Source organism: Leuresthes tenuis, unplaced genomic scaffold (assembly GCF_036924035.1).
Source record: "Leuresthes tenuis unplaced genomic scaffold, fLeuTen1.0.hap1 SCAF_5, whole genome shotgun sequence".
In the NCBI taxonomy this organism is placed as follows: Eukaryota; Metazoa; Chordata; class Actinopteri; order Atheriniformes; family Atherinopsidae; genus Leuresthes; species Leuresthes tenuis.
This window is the reverse complement of record NW_027325359.1, coordinates 29,883,244-29,906,752: the sequence shown is the minus strand read 5'-3', so window position 1 is coordinate 29,906,752 and position 23,509 is coordinate 29,883,244. Positions and strand designations below refer to the sequence as shown.

At 41.5% G+C, this 23,509-nt stretch overlaps 1 protein-coding gene across 1 annotated transcript in view; it reads right to left on the bottom strand.

Moving 5' to 3' along the window:
- Positions 1–1,909: 1,909 nt before the first annotated feature.
- LOC140306691 (uncharacterized) overlaps positions 1,910–23,509 on the bottom strand; it is a 50,863-nt gene continuing 29,263 nt past the window's right edge. Inside the window, exons 11-15 of the mRNA XM_072385290.1 lie at positions 19,877–19,981; positions 18,401–18,585; positions 17,035–17,138; positions 12,956–13,234; positions 1,910–2,128 (exon numbers count right to left, since the gene is read on the bottom strand). Coding sequence (XP_072241391.1) covers positions 2,035–2,128; positions 12,956–13,234; positions 17,035–17,138; positions 18,401–18,585; positions 19,877–19,981 — 767 coding nt within the window. The 3' untranslated portion in view covers positions 1,910–2,034. The remainder of the gene's footprint in view (positions 2,129–12,955; positions 13,235–17,034; positions 17,139–18,400; positions 18,586–19,876; positions 19,982–23,509) is intronic.

Genomic DNA, 23,509 nt, shown 5'->3' with positions numbered 1-23,509 from the left:
TACAGATGAATGTGTGGAAGTTTGTGTTGTGGTCTGTAAGTAACAACAGAAATAAAGCCGTGCAGCAGTCAGACATAAAGCAGTGATGTTGACCTTCAACACTTACTCAGCATCAATCAGTGACCACAGCCAGTGACAGGCTGGATCACAGCTGGTGCTGGTGTGTTGGGCCAGTGCCATGCACGTCCACCAGTGCTCTGGATTCCCCTCATGCCCAGCAGGACCCTACCAGAGCCAGCCAGGGCATGAGCCCCCTCAACCCCAGGGGCAACAGGAAAGGACCAGCCTAGAATCCAGAAGAGGTACCAGCCAGGGCATGAGCCCCCTCAACCCCAGGGGCAACAGGAAAGGACCAGCCTAGAATCCAGAAGAGGTACCAGCCAGGGCATCCTGAGTAAACCAGTGGCCCCTGTGAGTATGGTACGGACGGTAGGAGAAGGGTAGCACCCCGGCCCCCCACCCTGTGACCCTGCCGAGGGCCCTGCCCTTTCCCCAGGACGCAGGGAAGAGCCAGGAGCTGTACGACACAGGGCCACCACCCCCTGTGGGAATCTAGCTGTTAAACATCCTGGCGGGGGTTGGTAGAAAAACACCAGTGGGTTGGAGTGACACCGACTAAAACCTGCAGCATCGCCCCACCCCAGCAGGCCTCCCCCCGTGATATCACCACACCAGCCCCACGGTCCCCCAGGAGTCGAACCACCACACACGACAGGGCAAGCCAGGGGGATACGGAGGGGGAGAGCGAGGTGATGGAAAACGTCCACCAGGTTCAAAGTCCTGCTTTCTTAAGAGCCACAAATTGTATCATTAGCATCACCTGATGAAAAGTTTCAGATATCCAATGACTGGACTTCCTTAGTTCGTTTCTGAGTGAGTGGTGGGGAACTCCAGGCCTTCCATTCCAATCTCTTGTGGTCATGACAGTACATGGAGTCCGTGGGATGACATGCGGATCCCTGAGCGATCACGACAGTCATCAGGGTCGCCTTCTTTGTGATTATTGCTCCAGTTCACGGCAGCAGCTGAAAACAGACCGAATCCTGAAATGTATTTAAACAGTTTCTGAATGTTCAATCCACTGAAAGGGTAAGTTCAGACTTCCAAACAAATGAACAGGCTACAAAAGCACACTTACCTGCTTTTATCTTGCAAGGAAAACTCCAGCTTAAGAAGTTATGTGCAGATTAGCACATCCACACATGTTGAGCAGTTGTCCAGCACAGGATAGACAAACAAACACCCAAATCTGCAAGTGCTCACTTTTTCCTTTTCCCACGATTCCACTAATCTAAGTTCTGGGAAAGAATGCTGTTCCAAAATCAGTACTCAGAGTTAGTCACTCTGCAGGTGAATCACATTCTGCACAGAAACTACCCACCGTGAGCTAACTGATGAGATATATGCCCGCTGCTCTGCTACAGTTTCCTGCTACATCTGTTCTCGATTCTGGATGAGGAGAGTCGGTGAGACGAGCGGGATGCTGCTAATCAGGGCCACGTGATCACTTTTAACATTTGAAGAAGCCACTGCTTTCATCTTGCAAGCCAACTTTTCCAAGATAAAACCCAACTGACCTAATTCCACAAGTATTTTCTCTCCAGTAAATTCTAATAAACACAAACATAACAGAGTGTGACAACTGCCTGCAGAGCGTTCTAGCTGGAAGCAATTAAAGTTCTTACCGAGACTGAAGATAATTGCAAAGCATGATTCATGTGTGAAAGCAGTATCAACACACACACACACACACACGCGCACACACACACCACCACACCCACTTTAAGCACAACAGCCCTGAAGAAAGGAACACACACACACACTTCTAAACAAATAACAAGTCACCATTAAAACAATATCAATATTTTATTTATACCAATTATCCAAAACGATTAAAAAAAGAGTCAAATGGAAAAATAAACGGCACCAGCAGTCAGACAATTTGAACCAAAATAGATGTTGAGTTCATGCATGTGTTCACTGACAGACACAAAGCAGACAACTTAAAACAGATTTACAGCTCAACATAATTCACTAAATCAGGTTCACCACAGTCACATTCTTGATCAGCTTCGACTCTCTGGCATTCCCCAATGCTGCACTGCTCTGATGTCTGGATGACAATTCTCTGGGAAAAAAAGACAAAAACAAACAGGCGAATCAGAGAAAATCTGAATCCAATTCAATCTTTTTAACAGATTAACACGATAACATTAACATATTACTTCAGTATGAACCCAGAAACCTTCTCTGTGGAAAATGTCGCTGGGTTAATGAGGACATCCTCTACCTGCTATGTGAACAAAGAAGACTCAAGTAATCTTTTTTTTTTTTTTTTTTTAAATGAACAGATTCAGTTATCGTTTACATTCTCCTGCAGTTGTCTCAGATAATGATCACATTCCAACTGTACCGCAGTGTTGCATAATAACTCCAACTGTCAGGACATTAAATCACATCTTACTCATCTCCTAAAGCCAGCCAAAGTTCTCAAGTTCAAATAAACCCCAAACCTCAGCGTATACACCCATGCAACTAATTCATTTCATCAGTAAAGCAGCTTTACATTTACAAACATCTGAGGTTGAAAACAGGTGAAAGCTCTGAAAAACTACCAGCCGACTTTCTCCTCTTTTGGTTCCACTTCTCTTCTTGAAGCGTTTTCTGCACACAAAGCCATTATAGCTGAAAAGCCTCTGAGCAGAAAATGGCTTCAATGTAATTCCTATTCTCAGACATGAATTTAGGAATCAGGTCATTTCACAATGGAGCGAACATTTTCCAAAACAGTACATGTATGACAGTGTTTTTATCTTACTCTGCTCTGTGAGCCACTCACAACCTGCCAGCCTTTATTCCACATACCATGAATGAAAATGTCAGGATGATTGAGGACGGACTTGAGGCTGAGCAAGATGTAGCGAGTGTTTGATTAAGTCATTCTGTGTTTCAGTCAGTGTGTGAGAGGCGATTAGGCTGAGCACGTTAGCTACGGAGGCTTTAGCTGCATGCGGTTGGACACAAACTGCTAAAAAGCTGTTTGTCGGTTTGTTTTTCCTACAACACAAGTCTATAGATGTCATTAAGTGGCTCCACTGTTACTCATGCTGCAGCATATGTGAAAGTCAGTCTTTATAACCATTTAAATGGTTCACTAAGCAACCAGTGAGAGGGGCCCCACACTGTGCAGTCTACTGCCTTTAAATTAACTCAGAGAAAGTAGTGCACCAAAGAAGGAGAATGACTCAAAACATGCAAATATACAGTATCAGTCACACATTTAGACATATCCACTCATTCAAAATGAATGGGCGGGAGTGGCTCGAATAAAAACAACAAGTAAAACACCCTCTGGCACCCACACACAAGCCTTGTTAAAAAAGGAAAGAGACCCAACATACCCCTGCACAATCACTGGATCTGAGCCTGCGCGCTTAATGACCCGTTCATTGTGCACAGTATATGTGCACAGACATACTGGCATGATGCAGTAGCAGTTCCTTTTATTTGGGGTAAAAACACTTATAACACTTATATCGCTTACTAAACTAATGCATACAAAGTGAGAACTGCACTCCTGGATAAAGCGGTGTGTTCTGTGGTGCCAGCCGCCGCTTATAAACACATGCTGACTCTGCTCTGCGAGCATCTCTGCAGGCCTGCCAGGAACAGGCAGTGTGAAAGTTAAACAACTTCAACTCACTAAAAACTTGCTAATTTACCCTCCTGTCAAACAAAATGACTAATCTAGTTTCTATTCATGACAAGCCACAAAGGAAATAATAAAACATTTAGAGTCGGTGTCAAGTTGGGACCACGTAACAGGGGAGTGGGAGTTAAGACTGAGGTGACTGGGTGAGGGCACGTGAAGCCCCGTCTCACAAGCCATGTTAAAGTCTGCTGTGTGTGTGGGTGAATAATTTAGATTCAATTACACCGTCAGGAGACAAAGGAAACTGGAGAGACTCCTACAGCCTTGATGTACTGCACCAGTAAAACCATTTTCTTTGCCGTGACTCAGCAACAAACACCAGCTGGTCTCAGTTACTCAGCTCTTTCTGTCTCCGCTGACCTCTTAGCAAAGAGATGTATCAGTTACACCTGGTACCAGAGGCCGATTCACCTCAGAGAGCCAATGTGTAAATGCAGTTTGGCACTTTCACCAGAGGCATGCCCCGTTATATGTTATCATTAACAGGGATGACTTCTTTCATCATTAATCAAACGGATATAAATGAATTTCCTAAACCTAAAATTAGAAAAACTAACATAGAAAGCACTAAGTAGAGCGATCTGTTAACTCCATACAGTTTCTTTATAATCTCAGAGTGTTGGGTTTGAATGAATGTCCCACATCAACATGTTTGCAGGTCGACTGGTTCAATGCAGAGGAAGCGGTTTTTACAAATGAATATCTAACGTCGATGTAGAATTGTTTATCAACGAGATAGTGCTTCAGAAAAATTAATATTGACTCATGGGGGGGGGGGAGGCTGGAACAAAAAAAAGCCTGTATGTGTTAAAACCTTCAATGTAGCATGCTGACCTGCTAACATAGGAATTAACATGTAGTTAACCTATAACAAGCAGATATTCCCTTTTCAAAGATCCCGTCCACATACAGTATAACATGTAAGCATATTTAGTACTGTATGTAAATGTGTTGTTAACAGGTTCATTACAAACTTAGGCAGGGAAATCAGAGGCTGACTTTACTACAACAAAACTAAAGTCACAGCATACTGTATTAGTGAGGAGACAATGGCTCTATGTGAGGGCCAAACTCAAACAAAGGTGACAGGAGGAAGGAAGACGAAGATAAGGAGGAGCAGGGCAGTTGTACAGGGGCTTAACTTAAAAACCATCTAGCTTTATGTTGATGGTACATTGAGTGACAACGACAGCCCACTGAAGTTGAAGTCTTGTCAGAGCTTCGCTTCCTCGCCTGTCTGCTTATTCAACCAACATATGTCCATCTGACAACTCAGTGACAAGTTCTAGCTTTCACAAGCAGAGACAAAGGACCCCGTCACACACCACCAACCTTAACAGCGTCATCACCCCCATCCTGTCCTCAGCAGGTGTTCACAGTAAGACATCAGATATCAGACACTATGTGAGATATGGGTTATAGGAAGTAGTGGGAAGTTACTAAAGAACTGTAGCATGACAGTTTATATAAAACAACAGAAGTGTGGATCAGGGTGAGCACAGACTGGAGTGGATATCTGAAACCATTTCCCCAAACACAGTCTCTGTGAGGGTGGTTTTATATCACAGTCTCACTACATTACAGAGTGTGGAACATAAATAAATGAGAAGTTTGTGTCATCTACTTTCCGAACACTTAACATGCTCACAGCAAGCAAAGAAATACATTAACCATAGTCTTTGTAAAATGGACTTTTTTTTTTAGCTAAATGTTAATATAAACACACTCGTAACGCAGTGCAGTCGTAGGGTTTTAAGCTTTGACTCTAAAACCGTCTGCATGCGAGAGCTGGCCTCACTAAACTACACAGAGTAGAAGATTAATCCTGGTGGCCTGAATGCTGCAGTTCGGGTGTCTTTCAATGATGATGCCAAATCATTTAGCATCTTTAAGAGGTATGATGATGAGCTACAGTTCTTATTCGGGGAAAGAAAGTTCAGGTTAAAGAATCGGTCTGTTGAGGATTATTACTTTAAAGGAGAAAACTGTAAACAGGAACATGAAAACATTACGGGATAAAGTTGTGTAGGTCCTGGTTCCCTGATACATTCAAGCAGCTCTGGGCTTCTGTTCAATAAGACGAGACCTATATCAAAACATGCATTTCCTGTAATAATGAAGTTGGCCTGGATGGCATCTTATAAATCCAATTTTTGTTTGAATATAACGTACAGTAAAAGAAAAGGGGACTACCTTTCTGAGTAGCCTGATGACACTTATTTAAGCACCTACATAGTTGCAGCTTGTTTTCGGTTATATTCTGTATTTCACCTTTTTTTTTTTTGTTTGTTAATGAGCTTTTTATCACCAATGTTTAGTCATTATTTCTTATTTTTTGTTTAAAAAACCTGAATCACAGGAATATTTGCTAAACATACAGGTTTCCACTGTGCTCCACATCCTGCTATAACACACAGAACCAGGCCAGGTCTTAACAAGTTCCAAACCCTCAGTCATATAATAAAGCTCCTGTAAGTTCACACGAACATCAAACAGTGAAATGTTTGGTTTTCAAAGCTGACACGGTCACCAAATCACACGAATGAATAAAACAAAAAAGCCCAAAAGTGAGAAATATGAACATGCGATAAATAAATCATTGGACCTTTGGTCACTGAGCACCAGTGTCCTTTCATCCAGGCTCCATTTCCTTTTACATTCATAACCTTGAAGGTGTTAGCGTGTCAGTCATTAACTCGGACCTCTTCCATTCACTGCAGGAACTCCAATTCAAACCAAACCCTTTCATTATGATTGAAGACGGGCAGCAAACTTTGACGTGTTTCTGTGACATCTCATTTTTTCATTTTTCAATGAGCAATGACAAATTCTTTGTTACACAGAGAGAAAAATGACAAGTCTACCTCACAAAGCAATTTATGCTCAATCTATCCATTTTATTACTTCCCTTCACGGCAGGTATGAGGGGGCAACCCTTTCCATTCAGCTCTCACAAAAAGAGTGGGGTGTGGTCCATTCATGGTTCACTCACTTTTACATTTGTACCTGTTGGCTTTTGTTCCACTTTCTAGATAAATAGCAAAGCTTACAGTATTCTGTGCTGCTGGCTTGAGGCTGAGCCCCTCTCAGTAAGAACTTAACCCTTTGAACACAGTATGTGTACAGGCTTTCCTATAATAAGGTGATAAACTTAGTAAGGATTTCAGATTACCAGATATACACTGAGATAAGAGGCTTAAGAATCCAATGGTCATGTAAAAGGACTATCCTATACTTTATACTATGAATAAAGTATTTTTCTATTCTATTCCTCTATCATGATGACTTCAGAGTTGCTTTAGTTTGGGACCAATGAAAATACTTTGCAAACCACAGTAGCATGCAGCCCGTATTGAAGTTCTTCACAGTAAGAGAAGACACTTAATGTTGAGGTTAAGAGATGGTGCATAGAAACAAGCTAAAGCTAATTAATACGGTGATATAAAATATGTTTGTGTATGATAGAAATTGAACAAGGCAAAACTGGAATGGAAGACTTAAAATAACTGGAATTAGTTGATCAAATCATAACGAATGCAGCTCTGAGTAATAGAAATAACAGAGAAATAAAAACTATAAGGGAACTTTAGTTCAGTCCTAGTTTAACCAGTTAATTCCCTTTTTGCTCAGACTGAGGTTTGATCAATCAAACACCGAGGTGTGGGATATCACTGTGACTCTTCCATCCACTCATGTGCGACCCTCGGAAAGTTATCGTTCACATGGGTAAAACCTTGGGCCGTTGGAGCCAAACAACAGCCGGGAAACGCTGGGAATCTGGAGTGATGTCATGAATCATTAAGATCACAGTGGTGTCGAGTGTCGAGGGAACAGAAATCAAACAAGGTGGACTTCATGCCAGAATACCAGCTAAAATCCTGATGGGTTAACAGTGAGTACACAAATTGCCTTCCTCATCATGAATGAAACGTATCATGTGTGTGGCACTGTTACAGTTTATCTGAGTTGGTCAAAGGAACAACAGGACAGGTGAGATGAGTCGTGTTAAGCTGTTAGAAGGGACGCAGGGGCAGGCGTGTTCTGACTATTTTAATGTTTAGTTGCAGTTCGACTGCCAGAGAGATGAATATAATCAGGACCGTCTTCATGAAAACAGAAATGAAAATGCTAAAAACAGTCGTTAGCTCAGACATTATTGACGCCTGCTAACTGGGCTGCTTCATGAACAATAACGGACAAAGTATTGATCTGTTTTGCTGTGCTATGATGTTACGTCTTAAAAAATATTTAAAAAAAAAGTTTTCTGACCAATGATTTAAAACAACACCACTATAACGGGCAAACTTTAAAAAGAAAAAAGAAAAACATTCATCACTGCACAACAACACGTCATGCGGGATGACTAAACCACGCAGCTAGTTTGGTTAACCAGCAGGTTTTCTCAAAAGTTCCCCATCATGGATGACTAAAACAGCAGTTTATCCTTTAGGACGCTTTAGGAGGCTGGTGCTGACGTTGGAAATGTTTGAATAACTATTTAACTTCATGCAGAAAGCAGCAACAGATGATGTTTCTCAGTATTTGTTGTGACTATCCTTTCCCATAAAAACATCCATGGTAGTTATGGTGCCCTTACATTTAAACTATGATAAAGATGATCAAAGTTCAATCACTCGACTTCTGATTTATTTCTTCATGTTAGTGAGGATATCTCACTGCCCCTCCTAAAACTCCTATCAGAAAGTCCTGTTTTGTTACATCCTATTGACCCGTTCCATTAACCATACACATAGTAACAGTGACTTTAACTATATGCCAGAGAATTAATATATGACTATATGAATAACTTTTTTGGCCTTTTCTTACTTTTTAGCTTTTAACTACTGCACATTTTATGGTACTTCAAGTGAAGCTGGATTTTTCTGATGTATTGTAAGGGCTCAGGGCATGAAGGTGTCACATTGTTTCCACTGTGGCTTTGTTTATTTACATAGGGTGAGCTGTAAGTGTGTGTGTGTTTGATCACTCAGCCGTCCTGTATCTTCACAACCCTGTTATATAACTGCATTCATGCATTTCCCTTACCTATGGTACCTATGTTATAGGCGGTGTAATCTGCCACGCTCGACTTTTTCATTGATATGAAAATCTGTGTTTTTCTTCACATCATTATCCATGTAGATGAAGCATAAACAGCTCAAAGCTCTCGTCCATTAGTGTGCACGTGGGTATAAAACATGTGTACACAAACAGATTTCCCCAGTGTGAGGAGATGAGAGGTGAGTACAGGATGTGAAAGTGGCTCCCACACTGCTGAGCTTACGACCAACAACACGGGGGGATCCGACGACAAGCTTCAACCCACACATACACAGACACACGTGCACAATCTCTTACAGCGTGCACAGACTGTAATCGCCTTTTTTCTCCCTGAAGCATGCACCCTTCTGGCATGCAGCAGAGACACATATGTTCCTTTGTTACATTGTGGGAAAACTATGGCTCTAATTGGGTGAACCTTTGCACTTTTATCATTGTCCTCATAAACACAAACTTACCACCATCAGTATGGAGAACACCCCCCCCCCCCCCCTCAGATATAGTGTAATTACAGCCCTGACCCCACTATTTAACCTTGCACTGTTTCCCAGACAGATGCACCTGCACATACCAGCATTTGGTATGCCCTGGTCTCGATTTAAAGTCAAATACAGCCTCAGACTAAAGCGAGTCTTATTTTAATGCAATGAAACAAAGAGGATTAAGAATAGATTTGTGAAAACATTTTCAACTGTTTGTTCTTAGAGAAAAGATGCTGAAGAGAAACAACGTGTGTGTGCGTGTTTTCAGTGTCAAAACAGGGGCTGATTTCAATCTACAGCTATACGGCCCATAAAACGCATGAGTGATATGCAGGCAGTGCAATAGCTGGAATGGCAGAGTGTGTTCAAAGTGTAGAACAGTATGTTCGTGTCTGACTGCCAGAATACTGGTTGAACTAGTTACTTGGCATCCTGTCAGTGTCAATAAGTTATGGGATTCTCATCTGGAAGACACACTCTCCTCCTGCCAATCTGTCATTCACCATATTAACAAGCGATTAACAAGCCCATGTCTGACATGTGTGTGTGTGTGTGTGTGTGTCAGAAAAGAGGACGAGCAGAGGAAATGTTACATACTGAAAAACAATTTAGAACCAATTAAAAAAAATAATGAAATAAATCAGAAAATAGAAATGAGTGTGCTGTTCTGCTGAGTGTGCAATCAGCTGAGGCACCTGTCAGGTTGCATTTTGTAAAGCGAGCACACAACAAACCTTACAGGTGAGCATTTTCCATACTGGTGTTAGGGAGTATAGTGTATGTGTGTGTGGCTTCTTCATCTCGTTAATGGTAATCCTAAAAGTTCCACAAGACAGAACCCAATGTTCTTCTTTTGTTTTGGTTCTTGAAGATATTTGAACTTTCACAGCTAATCAGAAGCTCTCAGGATTATGATGTGATTAGTTAAACTGAGGGTCTACAGCCATGCAGTGTAAAAGCAATCTCAGTCTAGTCCTGCAAAGAAGGCAGACTGGCAACCATCTTCATCATCTTACTATGGCACATTAGCATGCTAGCTTTGCCTGCTAATCAGCGCTAAACAGCTGTGCCTCCGACAACTGGTTTAAATTTAAGGTGACAATTAGAAATGCGACTTTTAGGCACATTTAGATGGTCTGGAAATAAATGAATAAACTAAGCCCCACAGTGATGTCAGAAGACGGCTATTCGGTCTATGTTACACGTGGCTGTAACAAACAGAGACAGGTTGCTAACAACAAACAACACGGAGAAAGAAGACTAAACAAAACTTGTCACTAGGCCACAAACGAGAGAAAGATACCACCACATATGCTGGATATTTATTTAATTTTTAAAAAAAAAAAAATCACCTGGAGAATGAAACGGGTCATTTATTTCATGCGAGGGAAAAAACTTAATTTTAAAAAAGCGTCTCTTCAAAATCTTTGAGGCATCTGCAGCTGATACAAATGTCATGATTTTACTGAAATGTCATGGAAAATTGACAGAAAAAGTTTGAAAACTCTGTTATGAACATTTGGACCAAACAGTCCCTTAAAGGCACTTCCATCCTGATGACACATCATTCCATTTGATAGATTCTTTTCTTTTTGAGAACTACCGATTCGACTCCAGAACCTGGTAAGAGCAAAGAATCTATCACGACTTAAACTAATATGCTTTAATTAAGCTCACATGTGCGGTACAGGGTTTAGTATCGTATGTAATGTACTATGTAAAAATGCACAATGGAACAACATTCGTCATCTTCATCCATTTTCAGTCACTTTATAAACTTCTGACGAATCAGAAAAATAAAACTGTTCCCCGCATGTGGGCTGTCACAAAAAGTGGCAATAATTGGAATAATTCTCAGGCTGACAGATAGTGTCCATCACTGCTCAACTCATGCTCATGTGTGCGTTTCAAACTGAGAGGGAACACCAGCCCAAAAAAGTCATTAAAAACCATCAGTTGTCGCAGTGTGTTTACCTCCCATGTGATTCTTGGGAGGGACAAAATGTTCAGAAGGTGCGTAACCCACTAAACAGGAAACTACTCGTCTATTTTAGTGCTGTGCGGTCCCCACCCTGCTCTGCTGTGAAATATCATGGAAAACTCAGCGGGAGGCGTTATCTCTTTTTGTCAGTCCCTTACACACTTACATTACATCACAAAGACCAGAAACTAATAAGTTTAGCAGTAACCAAAGAACTCTGGCGGTGGTGCTCAGCCAAAAGGAAAAGATTTGTTCTTAAAATAACTTATCATAGATGAGTCTGGCACTGACAGTTTCAATTCTAACTCCTTTACATGTAAAACTGTAGGCTGAATTCTGTAAACCCAAATGAATAATCTCTCTGCAGGTACAGCTTTGGGAGGATTCGACGCTGTTCTCTTCATTCCTTACCTGGTTTAGGTACCTGACACACCTCTATATGTACTGAATGAATGTATGTCAAGATGATCTGTACCTGATGAGCGTTAAGAGCCATGCAACATATGAACTAAACCAGAACTGGTTAAGAAGGTTTAAACTACTCTTTTAACATCCAGTGTTGAAACTGGACATAAAACGGTGACTGAACTTTTCAAACATAAACATATGTAGTAAAATTTCGGACTGAAAAGTTAGTCGTATACAGACATAAAAAAGACCTCCTACAGACGGTAAAAGATCCTGAAACCCCTCCCTGCAATTTTCCTGTTCAACAAAAGCCGAGAGAAGAACCGGTTTGGAAGATTGATGATGCAGAGCGTCTATAGAATAAAAACACTTCCTACAACCAAACCCTGAAATCAGACTAATGCAGGATTGCAAGCTGCTCATTTGGCTGTGTGGAACCTGACGTTCTGTGTGATGTGGTTTGCTCTGCTCACCACACCGACTTTAAGTTTGAGCACAGCTTCCTATTAGAGCCGTCATCTGCCAATAAAAGGGATTATTTGGGAAGTTGATCCAGTTAATGACTGGTGAGGTTCTCCCAACTTCCTACACACTGTGACAGGTTGATAAATCAACAACACTGCTGACCAAAACCAGCTGGTGCCGATCGTTCTGTGAGGTTTCTATTTGGGCAAATAGTTTTGTTGCCAATGTCCAACAACAACCTGCTTCTGTTTGCAACAAAACCATTTACACCAATTAAAATTAATAAGCTTTGTGATTCCAACAATTCAGAACATTTGATAATCATCCCTTCTTGATCATGAACTTCCAAAAATCATCAAATTAGTGTTCAATGGATCCATAAATAAGTCTGAGCAACAGCTCTGAACAGCGGGATGGAAAACATTCACTGTAGGTGTGTGTGGTTTGTGCAATCCAATCTCAGTGGAAGGAGAATCAATGGCAATATGAAGTTAATACTTGAATCCAATTGATGTTTTATGCCCTTGAGCTGTATAATAGTCAGAACACTTTTCACTTTTAAAGAACCTCTGATTCTCCGAACCTGAGGTGTAAATTGAGTTTTTCACTCAAAGGGACACATGTTCTTGCTGTTTACTACAAGGAAAACGTGTGAAGATCATGAGGGGTCACATGTTGTGTCGGCAGGCCTGCCCTCACTGAACGTCTGAGACTCATGAGGGATTTCGTTTTAAAAAACAGTGACAGTAAAAGACAAAGTCATGCAGGGCTGCATGCAATTTTCATAACCCATTAAACAGCTTTATGGCTTCAAAGTGACAGATGAAATAGATTTGTGGATCTTACTTTATGACAGCCGTATTGGGCGTGATGTGGTGCTCTTCACTTTGAGGAGATTTGGAGGACTGAAGACGTGCAGGGATGGAAGAAGATGGAGGAAGAGTAGAGGAACGCAGGGATGAATGGAGGAGAGGGGAGAGAGGCCTCTGCTTCGGTGGTCCCTTGCCATTTCGAAGAAGACGAAGGGACTTGGCTCTAGCATGATGAATAATGCTGTGGTTGCTATGACGATGGGCCACCTTACCAGAAGGTCCTGCACCTGATCTCTTAAAGGTTTGTTCGCATCTGGAAACAGAATCATGAAGAGCTGTATTAAGTTGAAGTGACTTCCTTAATGTGTTTATTGATCGTGTGCATTTACAAATCAAAATCCACATTAAAGCCAAAGCATTACACAGCTATACAAATCAGACGGTCTTTATCTTCAGATGCCACATGAAACACCTGCGTAGTTGCTCATTATAGAAGAGGTTGATGCTAAGTGAACTACAACAGGGAATTAATATGCATAAATGCACTGTATTTTAAGCAGTATATTAGAAGAAAGGCACCCAGACGCAGAATAGATTGTATAATGTTCCAAAGAAAGCCTGCACATTTGTACACACAACCGAGTCTGAATGACACATAGTGTCAAGTTTCAGAACAACTACGGTGGAGCACTGCGACACTCCAGACTGAACCAAGTCACCCAACAAACTGCTTCACATGATGCCCAGTGCTGCCCTGCCAGTATGGAAACATTCAGTGTCAGTCTGCATCACCTGAAACACATGCATGTAAGTTTATAACATAATGTCTAGGGGAAAAACATGAAGTTATGGTGAAATGCTGCCTGTAAAGTACTTCAAAGGGCACATGCCACAAAGGACATCCCATTGTAGATTCAGGGTCCTGACCTGAAGATGAAAAGTATCAACTGCCTAACAGTCTGTGTACGACGTGCATATGAACCTGCTGAGACAAGTAGACAAGAAGGGGGAATTCTGAGACACGAAGAAAACAGAGCATTCCTTCTATTGTTAGAAACTTCTCTTCATGTGCCTTCGTTTGTGTTTTGTCTACCAGTTTCCCAACAAATTCAACATGTCTGACAATAATTCTGAAGAGATTCCTTTGAGACAACAACGCAGAGAGAGTCACGATGCTTGGAGATTACCGTGAGGCGACAGATATGTCACGTGGTCATGGCATAATGTTAAGTGACTGTGATATTCAAGTTGTGTGACCCTTACCCTCAATTAACCCATACAAGGCCACCAACCCCTAATCTCTGACGAGTCTACAGATGAACTAGATATATGATCTGCATCCTCTTTAGTTTTCTTTTCTTTGACGTTTGTTGTGACAATCATGTCCAGTTCACGCTTACGAAAGTTGTGCAACTCATATGAAGTAATGCAGATCATTTCTGATCTTCCAAGCAATGTAGAATCTAAGATGAGCATGTCAGCTAGGAGTAAATCAGAGCGCCCACATAAACATATCTGCCTCTGCAGACCTGAGATACAGCGTTGGACAGTTCTTAAGTGTGGCTCTATAATGAAGGGACCAAATAAATAAACTGTCCCATGCCAAAAATCAGCCACATGGTGAACATGACCACTTAACACATCATTCTGATATATCACTTATATATACAAGTGAATCACTCAAAGTTACCACTGACACCATCTTGTGCGACATTAGATATCAAACCTTCCTGTTCTGATGCATTCGTGGCATTGCAGTGCACGTGTTGCACAATGAGCTCAAACAAGACAGCCAGAGGTCGTTTTGACATGAGGTACCTGGACATTCCGCAAACAACACATCAAATGCTAAAAGTATGCTCACATTTAACCGCACCTTTGCTGAGATGTCGCCGTGTTACGATGTTGGATATTAAGAGACTTTAGGTTCTGATCGCTGACAAAACTGACCCGTTTTTCCAAAATTTTATGGTCATGATAGCGAATTCTTTAAACTAGAAAGGAATTTTCTTATAATTAGATTTGAAAAAGCCCAGTATATGTCATGCTTTATAATGTTGGAGTATATAAAAAACAATCATAACACCTGTATGATGACCTCATCATATAATTTAACATCCTCGGCAGATTCTTGCAGGTGCCTCTGTTCTGTGAACTCAAACACATTTTTCCCGTCTCTCCCTCTAGCGGAGGATCCATCACTTGACATTCCCTAATGGCCTTTCTGGGAAGTTAGGTTTTGTTAAGATAAAGTGAGTTTTAAAGATCTGACACGAGAGTTCCATCCTCTACAACCAATTACAATAATCCTTTTGGTGACCCCTGACGACCCCTGGTGACCCACAGCCTGGTTCGAACAACCTGAACAACTTGACACAAAGAGCAAAGCTGTGAGGAATGACAAGTATGCTTGAGACATGCGCACAAACACGTGCATACATACAAATGTAGGGAATGCGCACACACAGACACACAAGCCAGTAACACACAGGTGACTGCCCTTATTATCATTAGCAGTGTGCCAGCTGGAGGAAGAAAACAACATTGCAATGAGAGGATTAGACAACTATTGTGAAATTCTAAATGCGGCTGGAAAATGGCCTGGTTTTATCACAAAGAAACAAAAGCTGAAGACTTTGGAGTTGTAGAAATTTCTGGCATTAAGTTACTGAAGTGAGTTTCAGAGAAGACGGCAGGCAGAGCATGCTAATGTGTGCTTAAAGGCACAGTATCCTCTCTGATTGCACTCGTCAGATGCACTGGCGTTGTCTAAACAGTAAACACTAAACAACACAGCTTTAATACATTTTTGTGATAAAAAGAAAAGAGAAAAAAATCATTGCTTTTAAGCCGAATGCAATGATTGGATGACCTGCCAGCTCCACGTCCCATTAACCTTCACTCCTGTCTGTGCATTAATTGCAGGTCATTTAAGTCTACAGATGGCTGCAGGGACAGAAAAAGAGCAGCAACTTAAACCTTTCACATCAAGTACCGCCACAGGAGGCAAGAAAAGAAAGGCTGTATCAGAAAAGGCTAAAAATAAACTTTAGAGGAGAACTGACCACATGGTTGCTGTTTTCTGCTGGACAGGTTTGATCTGGTTTGTTTTGTGGGGAATTTGTTGTTTTCATTACTTTACAGCTAGCGCCGCCACATTGTGTGGCAGTTTAAGACTGATGCTTTTATCTTGGTTTCTGGTGCAGCCAGAGACTAACACAGCACAAGTTGTAGAGGAGAAGCTTTGGAAGGAGCTCTGATGGGAGCTTTTCGGCCTCAAAATCTAGCTTTGTCTTGCTTTGGAACTGCGCCGTCTACTGCAGTATTTATATATATGCAGACATGTCTGTGTGTGTATGTGAGGTGAGTCTACTGTACAGCAAACAGTGATAGGGCTGCATGAGGGTAACATTATACAAAACTGTTTCTTCTCAACAGGAAAAAGCGTAAACAAAAGCACATCCAATGTTAAAATCAGTAAACAAATGTGAGAGTGTCTTACCTATTATTTCTGTATAATGCTCTAAAAGATCAAAGGTTTATTAAATAGATCCAATAAAATAAAGAAAGCATAAAAAACCATCTCAGGCACTGAGAGACAGACTGATGATCAGCTGCCTGCTGACTGACAAAAGCTCTCAGGACAAAAATAATATTTCAAAATATAATTTATGACTGTATAAAATACAAAGGGCAGCTTACAGTCCAAACAGCTGCGGGGGGAAATTTGAAAGACTTGTGGGAATCAAAGACCAAGATACTTAAGTGATCATAAAAGGAAAAGAAATGATGAAAATAAAAGAGTCTGTCATATGAATTATGGCACCTGTCTGGAGAGAAGACAGAATAATGTTGAGAAAAAGACCGATGAAGCCATTAACAGTCGGTATGACCTTCCAAAAGACTTAAAGTGGTTTTGCTATTCATCATATTCAGAGTGCACATGTTCATGCTTCTCTTTAGTAGGCAGTATACATAATATAGGGGAAACTAGCAGGAACGTGCTGAGATCTGTGCAACGTCTAAATCCTGAGTCAAAAGTAAAGAAACACCTCTTCAGGAAAGCTCGGACCGGAGCGATTGCAGGTATGTCGTGTTAAACTCTGTCCTCACCTTTCAGTTTTCCCACAGCCAGCAGCCTCCCTTACAGAGACAGCGCCTTGCACTGCGTGCTGGTGGGCGCCACCTTTCTGCTGGCTCCGCCTTCTTGACCTCGCCTGAAAGAAGTTACAAATGAAAAATGAATGGGTGAGGAAAAAGTGAAGAGATGGGTCTCAGTCTGACCAGAATCCGTCCGGGTGTTCCATTATGCACGTCCCAGTTCGTTTCCTTTGTTAAAGTTCCCGCCTCCAACAGAGCGTGTGACTAAACAGCATCGACAAACCTCCAAAATAAATAAATTAATTAATAATAAACAAATGAATAAATGAAATAAATAAGTTGGACATTGAAAACTTTACATTCTATTAATCATTTCAGTACTTATTAATCTAATTTTGACTGAAACGGCTCTCCATACTCCCTGAAACACTGCAGAGGAAAATACAAACAATTGAGGGTTAAATCTGCTGAAAATCCTTGTTACCAAATATTATGAAAGCTCATCACATTAATAGTAGAGATAAGCGCTATTGTGTCAAGTGATTTCCATAAGATGCCAACTTTATGAGCTTTACTTCTCATTCTGGCTTAAGGAGGAGGATTTGGCAGCTAAATGGAGCTGTTGAAACTCTGGCTGCCTGACACGTGGTGCTTTGTCCGGGGCTTTCAGACTTGTGGCTCTAAGAGGGTCATGGTCATTTTGAGACCTCTTTACTGTTCAGATAAGGGACTTTGAGAGAGTCTGCAGAAGTCGCAGCACACAGAGCAGCATTACTGCATCATTAAACATTGTTAAAGAAGAAGAAATGTTAAAATGTTTAAATACTAGGAAAATATCAATCACCACAAAAGGTTGTGTGAACCCGGACGGAGAGAAAGTTTCCTTGCAGAATTTCTCATTTTGGTCTCACACACGTGAACAACTCTTGGGTTACATCAATTGGAATTTGAAGGAGCAACAAATTGGTTTAGCAGAAACACTGGAAATGGTGGGGAAAATAATGTAGGATCACGTTCCTTTCCACAAGCTTAAAACTCATTCATTTATAAGTTGATACACATGTTTCTTTAATCTACACCAAAACAGATGTGTAAGGGGGGGTGCTGGACCATTTCTCCGTTTAAGCAATGACTTCCTCACTGCTGATGGTGATGACATCCGTAAATCTCCAATTAAATAAGTAATTTAGTTTGAGTTTTCATGCTTAGTTAAACTAACCAGCTGGTGAGAAGCTGAGAGAAGAATAAATCTTGTTTAGACGACATAACAGATCCACAGCAGGAAGCGTCTACGCCAGTGACTACTTACAAGTTGACTTACGACACGAGAAAAGGAATTAAATGCTATTTTTTACAGACTGCAGGCAGAATGTTTTACCTGAGGTTGTGGTAATGAAGCTGAGGTCCGGCTCCGGAAGACGCGCCCGGGACTTCGCTGTCTGGGCTTTGCCTGCGTTTGTGAACTCTTCTCTTCAACCTGCTGTCGGCCCATAGGGTCAAAAATGTACCGCTGTGCCATGCGCATCACCCGTGTCAGTACACTTAAAGGGCCTGGGGCCGAGTCTGCAGGTGAAAAATATTCTTTGGCGTTAATTCTTCACACTTCAGTTGTCCACCATCAAGAGCTCATTAAAATGGCTTGTGTTTGAAGGCTCTAAAATGTACAAGATGTTCGAAAAATGCTCCATATCATTGTAGTCATTTTACCATTCAGAAGACATCTGGGGCCTAAGCAACACTGAGACAGAAAATCCAGAGGACAACTCTGTGATGATACAGCACATATCGTCTGCTCAACACAAGTTATCATTCCACTACAGACCGAGCCCAGCTGAAACGGCTGTGTGTGTACTGTGCATGTGCTTTGGTGTGAGAATGTGTCCTTTTTATACACAAATGAATGTTATCAGTAGCTCCCCATATTTACCCAGGGGGCAGAATCTGTCTGTTTAGGCAAGCTGTGAACACAAAGACTTTCTTGTACTATGTACTGTCCATGTTTGTGTGCAAGAACACTCATGCATACAATCACAGTCATGGACTCTGCCGCCATATCTCATGTTTACAGAGAGCAAGCAGTTCAAACAGAGAGATCATTTTTTAGAATGCAGGGAGTGTTGAAAATAGATCTGATGTGATTGAGAAGAGAAAGCATTGATCGAGCCTTCTTGCTGCAGTCCGAGGCCGCCATGCAACCCAAGAAGCAGCCGAGTCTGATGTTCCAACCACAACACTGCTGTGTGTGATCCAACGGTACCGTTGGTAAACCCGAAAGAATTTTCCCTATTTCTGCATAAATATTACATGGAATTTAATTGGATTTTCACATACTGCAAATTGTCCTATAAAATATCAAGAGTCCTAAAACTGGGAATGGAGAACCCAATTAAATAGATTGGAGAGAAGTGCTGGCTAATGGCGAACTGCACGCACCAACGGGGACGTGATGTTAAAGTTCCTCTGCAGACGACTGCTCAATCTCGCATAAAAACATGAATCTGCACCGATTTCAAAGTAAATGTAAGAATCACTTAGTGTTTCTTTTTTGTTTGATTAGCATTTTCCGTACCATCACAACGTAAAACATTAGCATGAAGGAGATCAAACAGGCTCGCACTCGTCAATGTTTTCATACGACTCGGCTCTGCTGACAAGCTGAACTGATTTCGAGCCACTGACTCCTTTGCTCATCTCAGCAGAGAACATTCAGCGAAGCGAGGACACGGATGCTTAGGGTTAAGACCTGCTGCATAGAATAATGTTGTACAAACAAACGTGAAAAACCCAATGACAGATGAGACTAATGCATTCATTAGCTACACATGTACAGTAGGGGCACAAAACACGCACTTACCCTTTGAAGTCGTCTTTTCAGCTTCACATGACGTCGATAGATTTTGGCGCTCTTTTTCTGTTCTGACTTGACTGGACAGTGTGTCCTTTTGTTTCTCCAACTGTTCTGCAATACATCACAGAATAATTACAGTATAGTTCACAATGCTGGGTGGAGTCTTTTTGAAGTGAGTGTACATCACATACAATGCCAACAGCTACGCAGTGACAGAAATGTGAAAGCCGTCTGTCATGTCAGATCTGATCACTGTTCATCCGAGTATTCATCAGCAATTGTTTAGAGTCATATGGACATCATCTCTGACCTTGGTATTGAATTCCATGTTTCTCCCTTTTTGGTTACTGATACCACAGACTGGAGGGCTTGTGAGATCACTGTGTTACAGGAGGGTGCAGAGGTAGAGCCTGCTGCAGGATTTCCTTCCAGTGAGCTGGCCAATCCCACATTCAGAGAGTCCTGTTGACTCCTGATAACCTCCTTTGGAGAAAAGTTAGTTGACTTTCAAACACTGGTTTGGAGCTGGTCATTGCTGCAGAGCAGCGGTTCGGATTCAATTAAAAAAATATTAGGCTCTTCTTCGTATTTAATGGCAGAAACAGGTCTCAAAAAAGTGCCAAAAGAGCATCAAAAGGCTGGAGAAGTAAGCGGTACTAAAAAGAAACGACAGGAGGAACATGCTGCAACTAATTAGGTTGACTAGCATGGGTGGGTATAAAAAGAGCACCTTACAGAGGCGGAGTGCCTCAGAAGTAAAGATGGACAGAGGTTCAGGAATCTCCTAACTGTGGAGCAGTTTCAGAATAATGACTTTGAATATACTATTGTTTGCAGTAGTTTATTTCTGTAAAAGATCCAGAGAATCTCAAGACATTTCTGTGCACGAGGGACACAACAACAATCAGTATTGTGTGTCTGATTTTCAGGCCCTCGGGCAGCACTGCGTTAAAAGCACCCATCTCTTTCATGGAAATCACTGCATTAGCTCAGAGGCACTTTCAGAAATCACTGTCTGTGAACACAGTTGCATATTTCAGCAACACGATGACAAAACACATGCTGCATGGCTTCATACTTTAAGAGTCTGGGTGCTGGGCTGTCCTGCGTGCAGTACATTTGGCACATCAAGAAACACAAAAAACAGGGACTGCTGAGCTGATTGAGCCCAACCATCAGACAAGAACAGGACAAACCAACGGTTCCCAGACATTTACATGCTACGCAGCAGTAAACGTGACCCTTCAACTCGTTGGGACTGCCATCAGACAAACGCCTCTCTGTTGATCAGCTTCATTAACAGAAATCAGCTGTCTTGCTCACTGGGAGGAAGGCTCGAGTTCATCCTCGGCTACAGCAGAGCACCTGTGTTAGTTACAGTTTACTTTCTGAAAACTATTTGTCCACATTTCCGGCTTAATTTTGCAATTCTGTGAAAAAAGAAAAAAGAACTCAAACATGAACACTGTGTTTTAAACTTTAGTCGTAGTAGTTCAGTGACTCGCAGGGTTCGGTTACAGCTCCAGTCCATTTTCTCAAAATCTATTCATCTCGTTCTTTGTTACCAGGCCACAGAAAAGCTGAAATGCATGTCTGGTTGTAAGTTTGTGCACTGTGGGAGGGCAGGAGTAATGCAGGCTTCTAATTTGTAAGAGCACATTTCACTGACTGAGCACAAGCTTCAGGGATGAGGCTTCTGCCTAACAGGAAGAGCCAATGATAAAGTGCTGTGTCTACTGCCTAATGCAAGGCTTTTGGAGAATCCTGAATAGGGTTATCTTTGATGTTAAAACAACTCAGTTTCCCAGACACACCCTCCCCCCTCCTATAGCCCATGGCTCTCTCCCTCTGCCTCATGTCTCTTTCCTTCCTTCCCTCCCTCCGATCCATCTCTATCACTGTCAGACATCAGTTAAGGAGAGGTCCCTTTCCACGACCAAATTCAAAACACTGATGTGTCACAGCATGTCTCCTGTTAACCACCCAAAGACTAACAGGATAAAAATGTAAAGCTTTAGCTCATCCACTGAAATAAATTAGGAGGCTAAATTATTCTGGCATTGTGGGTTTGACAAGATGTTTGACACTGTTGACTCTTCCCAAATCTAAACTGCTTTTAGAGTAATTGACAGGTTGGGAACCAAGTCAATTACATTACTGTAGCAGAGTACTGTTTTAACTCGGATATAATGGCGAGTTCCCTTTCCCCAGTTTGGAAAGGTCTAGTTAGTGCTTTGTTGCCTTCTCATTATTGCGGTTAACTGATGGACTACAAGACTTTCCTTTTGAAGAATATGACAAGCTGTGATAAAGTCAACACATGGGTCAGTGAAGTCCAAAAATCATGATAAAAATACACAAAAACATCACCGGCTTGAACAAACAGCTTTTTTTGTACTTTTTCATTAAGCACGTAAAAACAGGCTGCGGATGTATCAACACTGGTGAGCTCACCTGCGCAGCTCCAGCATGACTCAGGGTTGTAATGAGTAGGCTGCAACGGCTGTGTGAGTGCGTTCGAGTGATTTATTGCTGAAGCTAAGTCTTGTGCAGGCATTTCTACCCTCGCTAAGCTGCCACCCAGCAGTTAGACATTGATTCTCACCCAACCTAAAGAAAAAAAGAACAACTTTGACCAGCACAATAGTGTCAGACAGGACCTCGCTTTATCATATTATCATTACCCAACTGGGAAACTCTATACTCGCTTGTCCTGAGGAGGATCAGAGGCACACAGAGCTAATCTTGACACATATTTGGGAAAAGTTCACTTACACCTGGGAAAGGTACAATCTTTCACAGGTAAAGATTACAATTTATCAGGCCCCACTTTCAGTAACCTGGAGTAACCTCTGAGGAGAGTTGGAGATGAGTTCAGGTCCATGTCCTTGGTATGAACTAATGTAAGAAGATGTTGTAATATGAATGAGTTTTGTTGCACTGACGAAAAGTAGGGAGCAAACCCAGCATTGCGAGTTTTAAAACTACAAACGTGCAGAACATTTGGAGAGAAAATGAGAGAATGGCAGCTCTCATAGCTTCACTCTGTAATACCAGAGGAAACATTAACATTAAGTTCTAATTTGTAACAGCCGGACTTTAGGATGATATTCACAGCAGATTCTTTTGGCAGCTTTGTGTAACCTAATGAGAGAGAGAGAGAGTTACTGGAGGTAATGCGAATGGCTTCCACTGGAAAAGGAAATGTTAACATCCAGGGGTCATTAATTGGGGATAACAGTGTTTTCTTAACTGTCAGTATTCCCAAAGTAAAATAAAAGGCAACTACATTTAAAAATCAAAGTGTCTGATGAGCTAAATGCTCCCTAATAACTTCTCACAATAGAATACAGCTTAACATGAGGTTCTTTTCTTCCCATCTCTGCTCTTTGTCATAGATTATCTCCCCAGTATTCTGAGGAACACAACTTTATTTTTTAAACTTATAATTCAATGGACATTGGCTCAGAATCAAAGAAATCCCTTCAATCTTGGATTCTGTTCAGTCCCTGTAACACAGCCAAATTAGTCTTAAATTGCTGTTTTCCACACACACACACACACACAGCTCTTTTAACAGTTTTTTTTTTAGGTGAAACTGAACTGAAACACTGCTTTGAAAAGGACATATTTAAACTG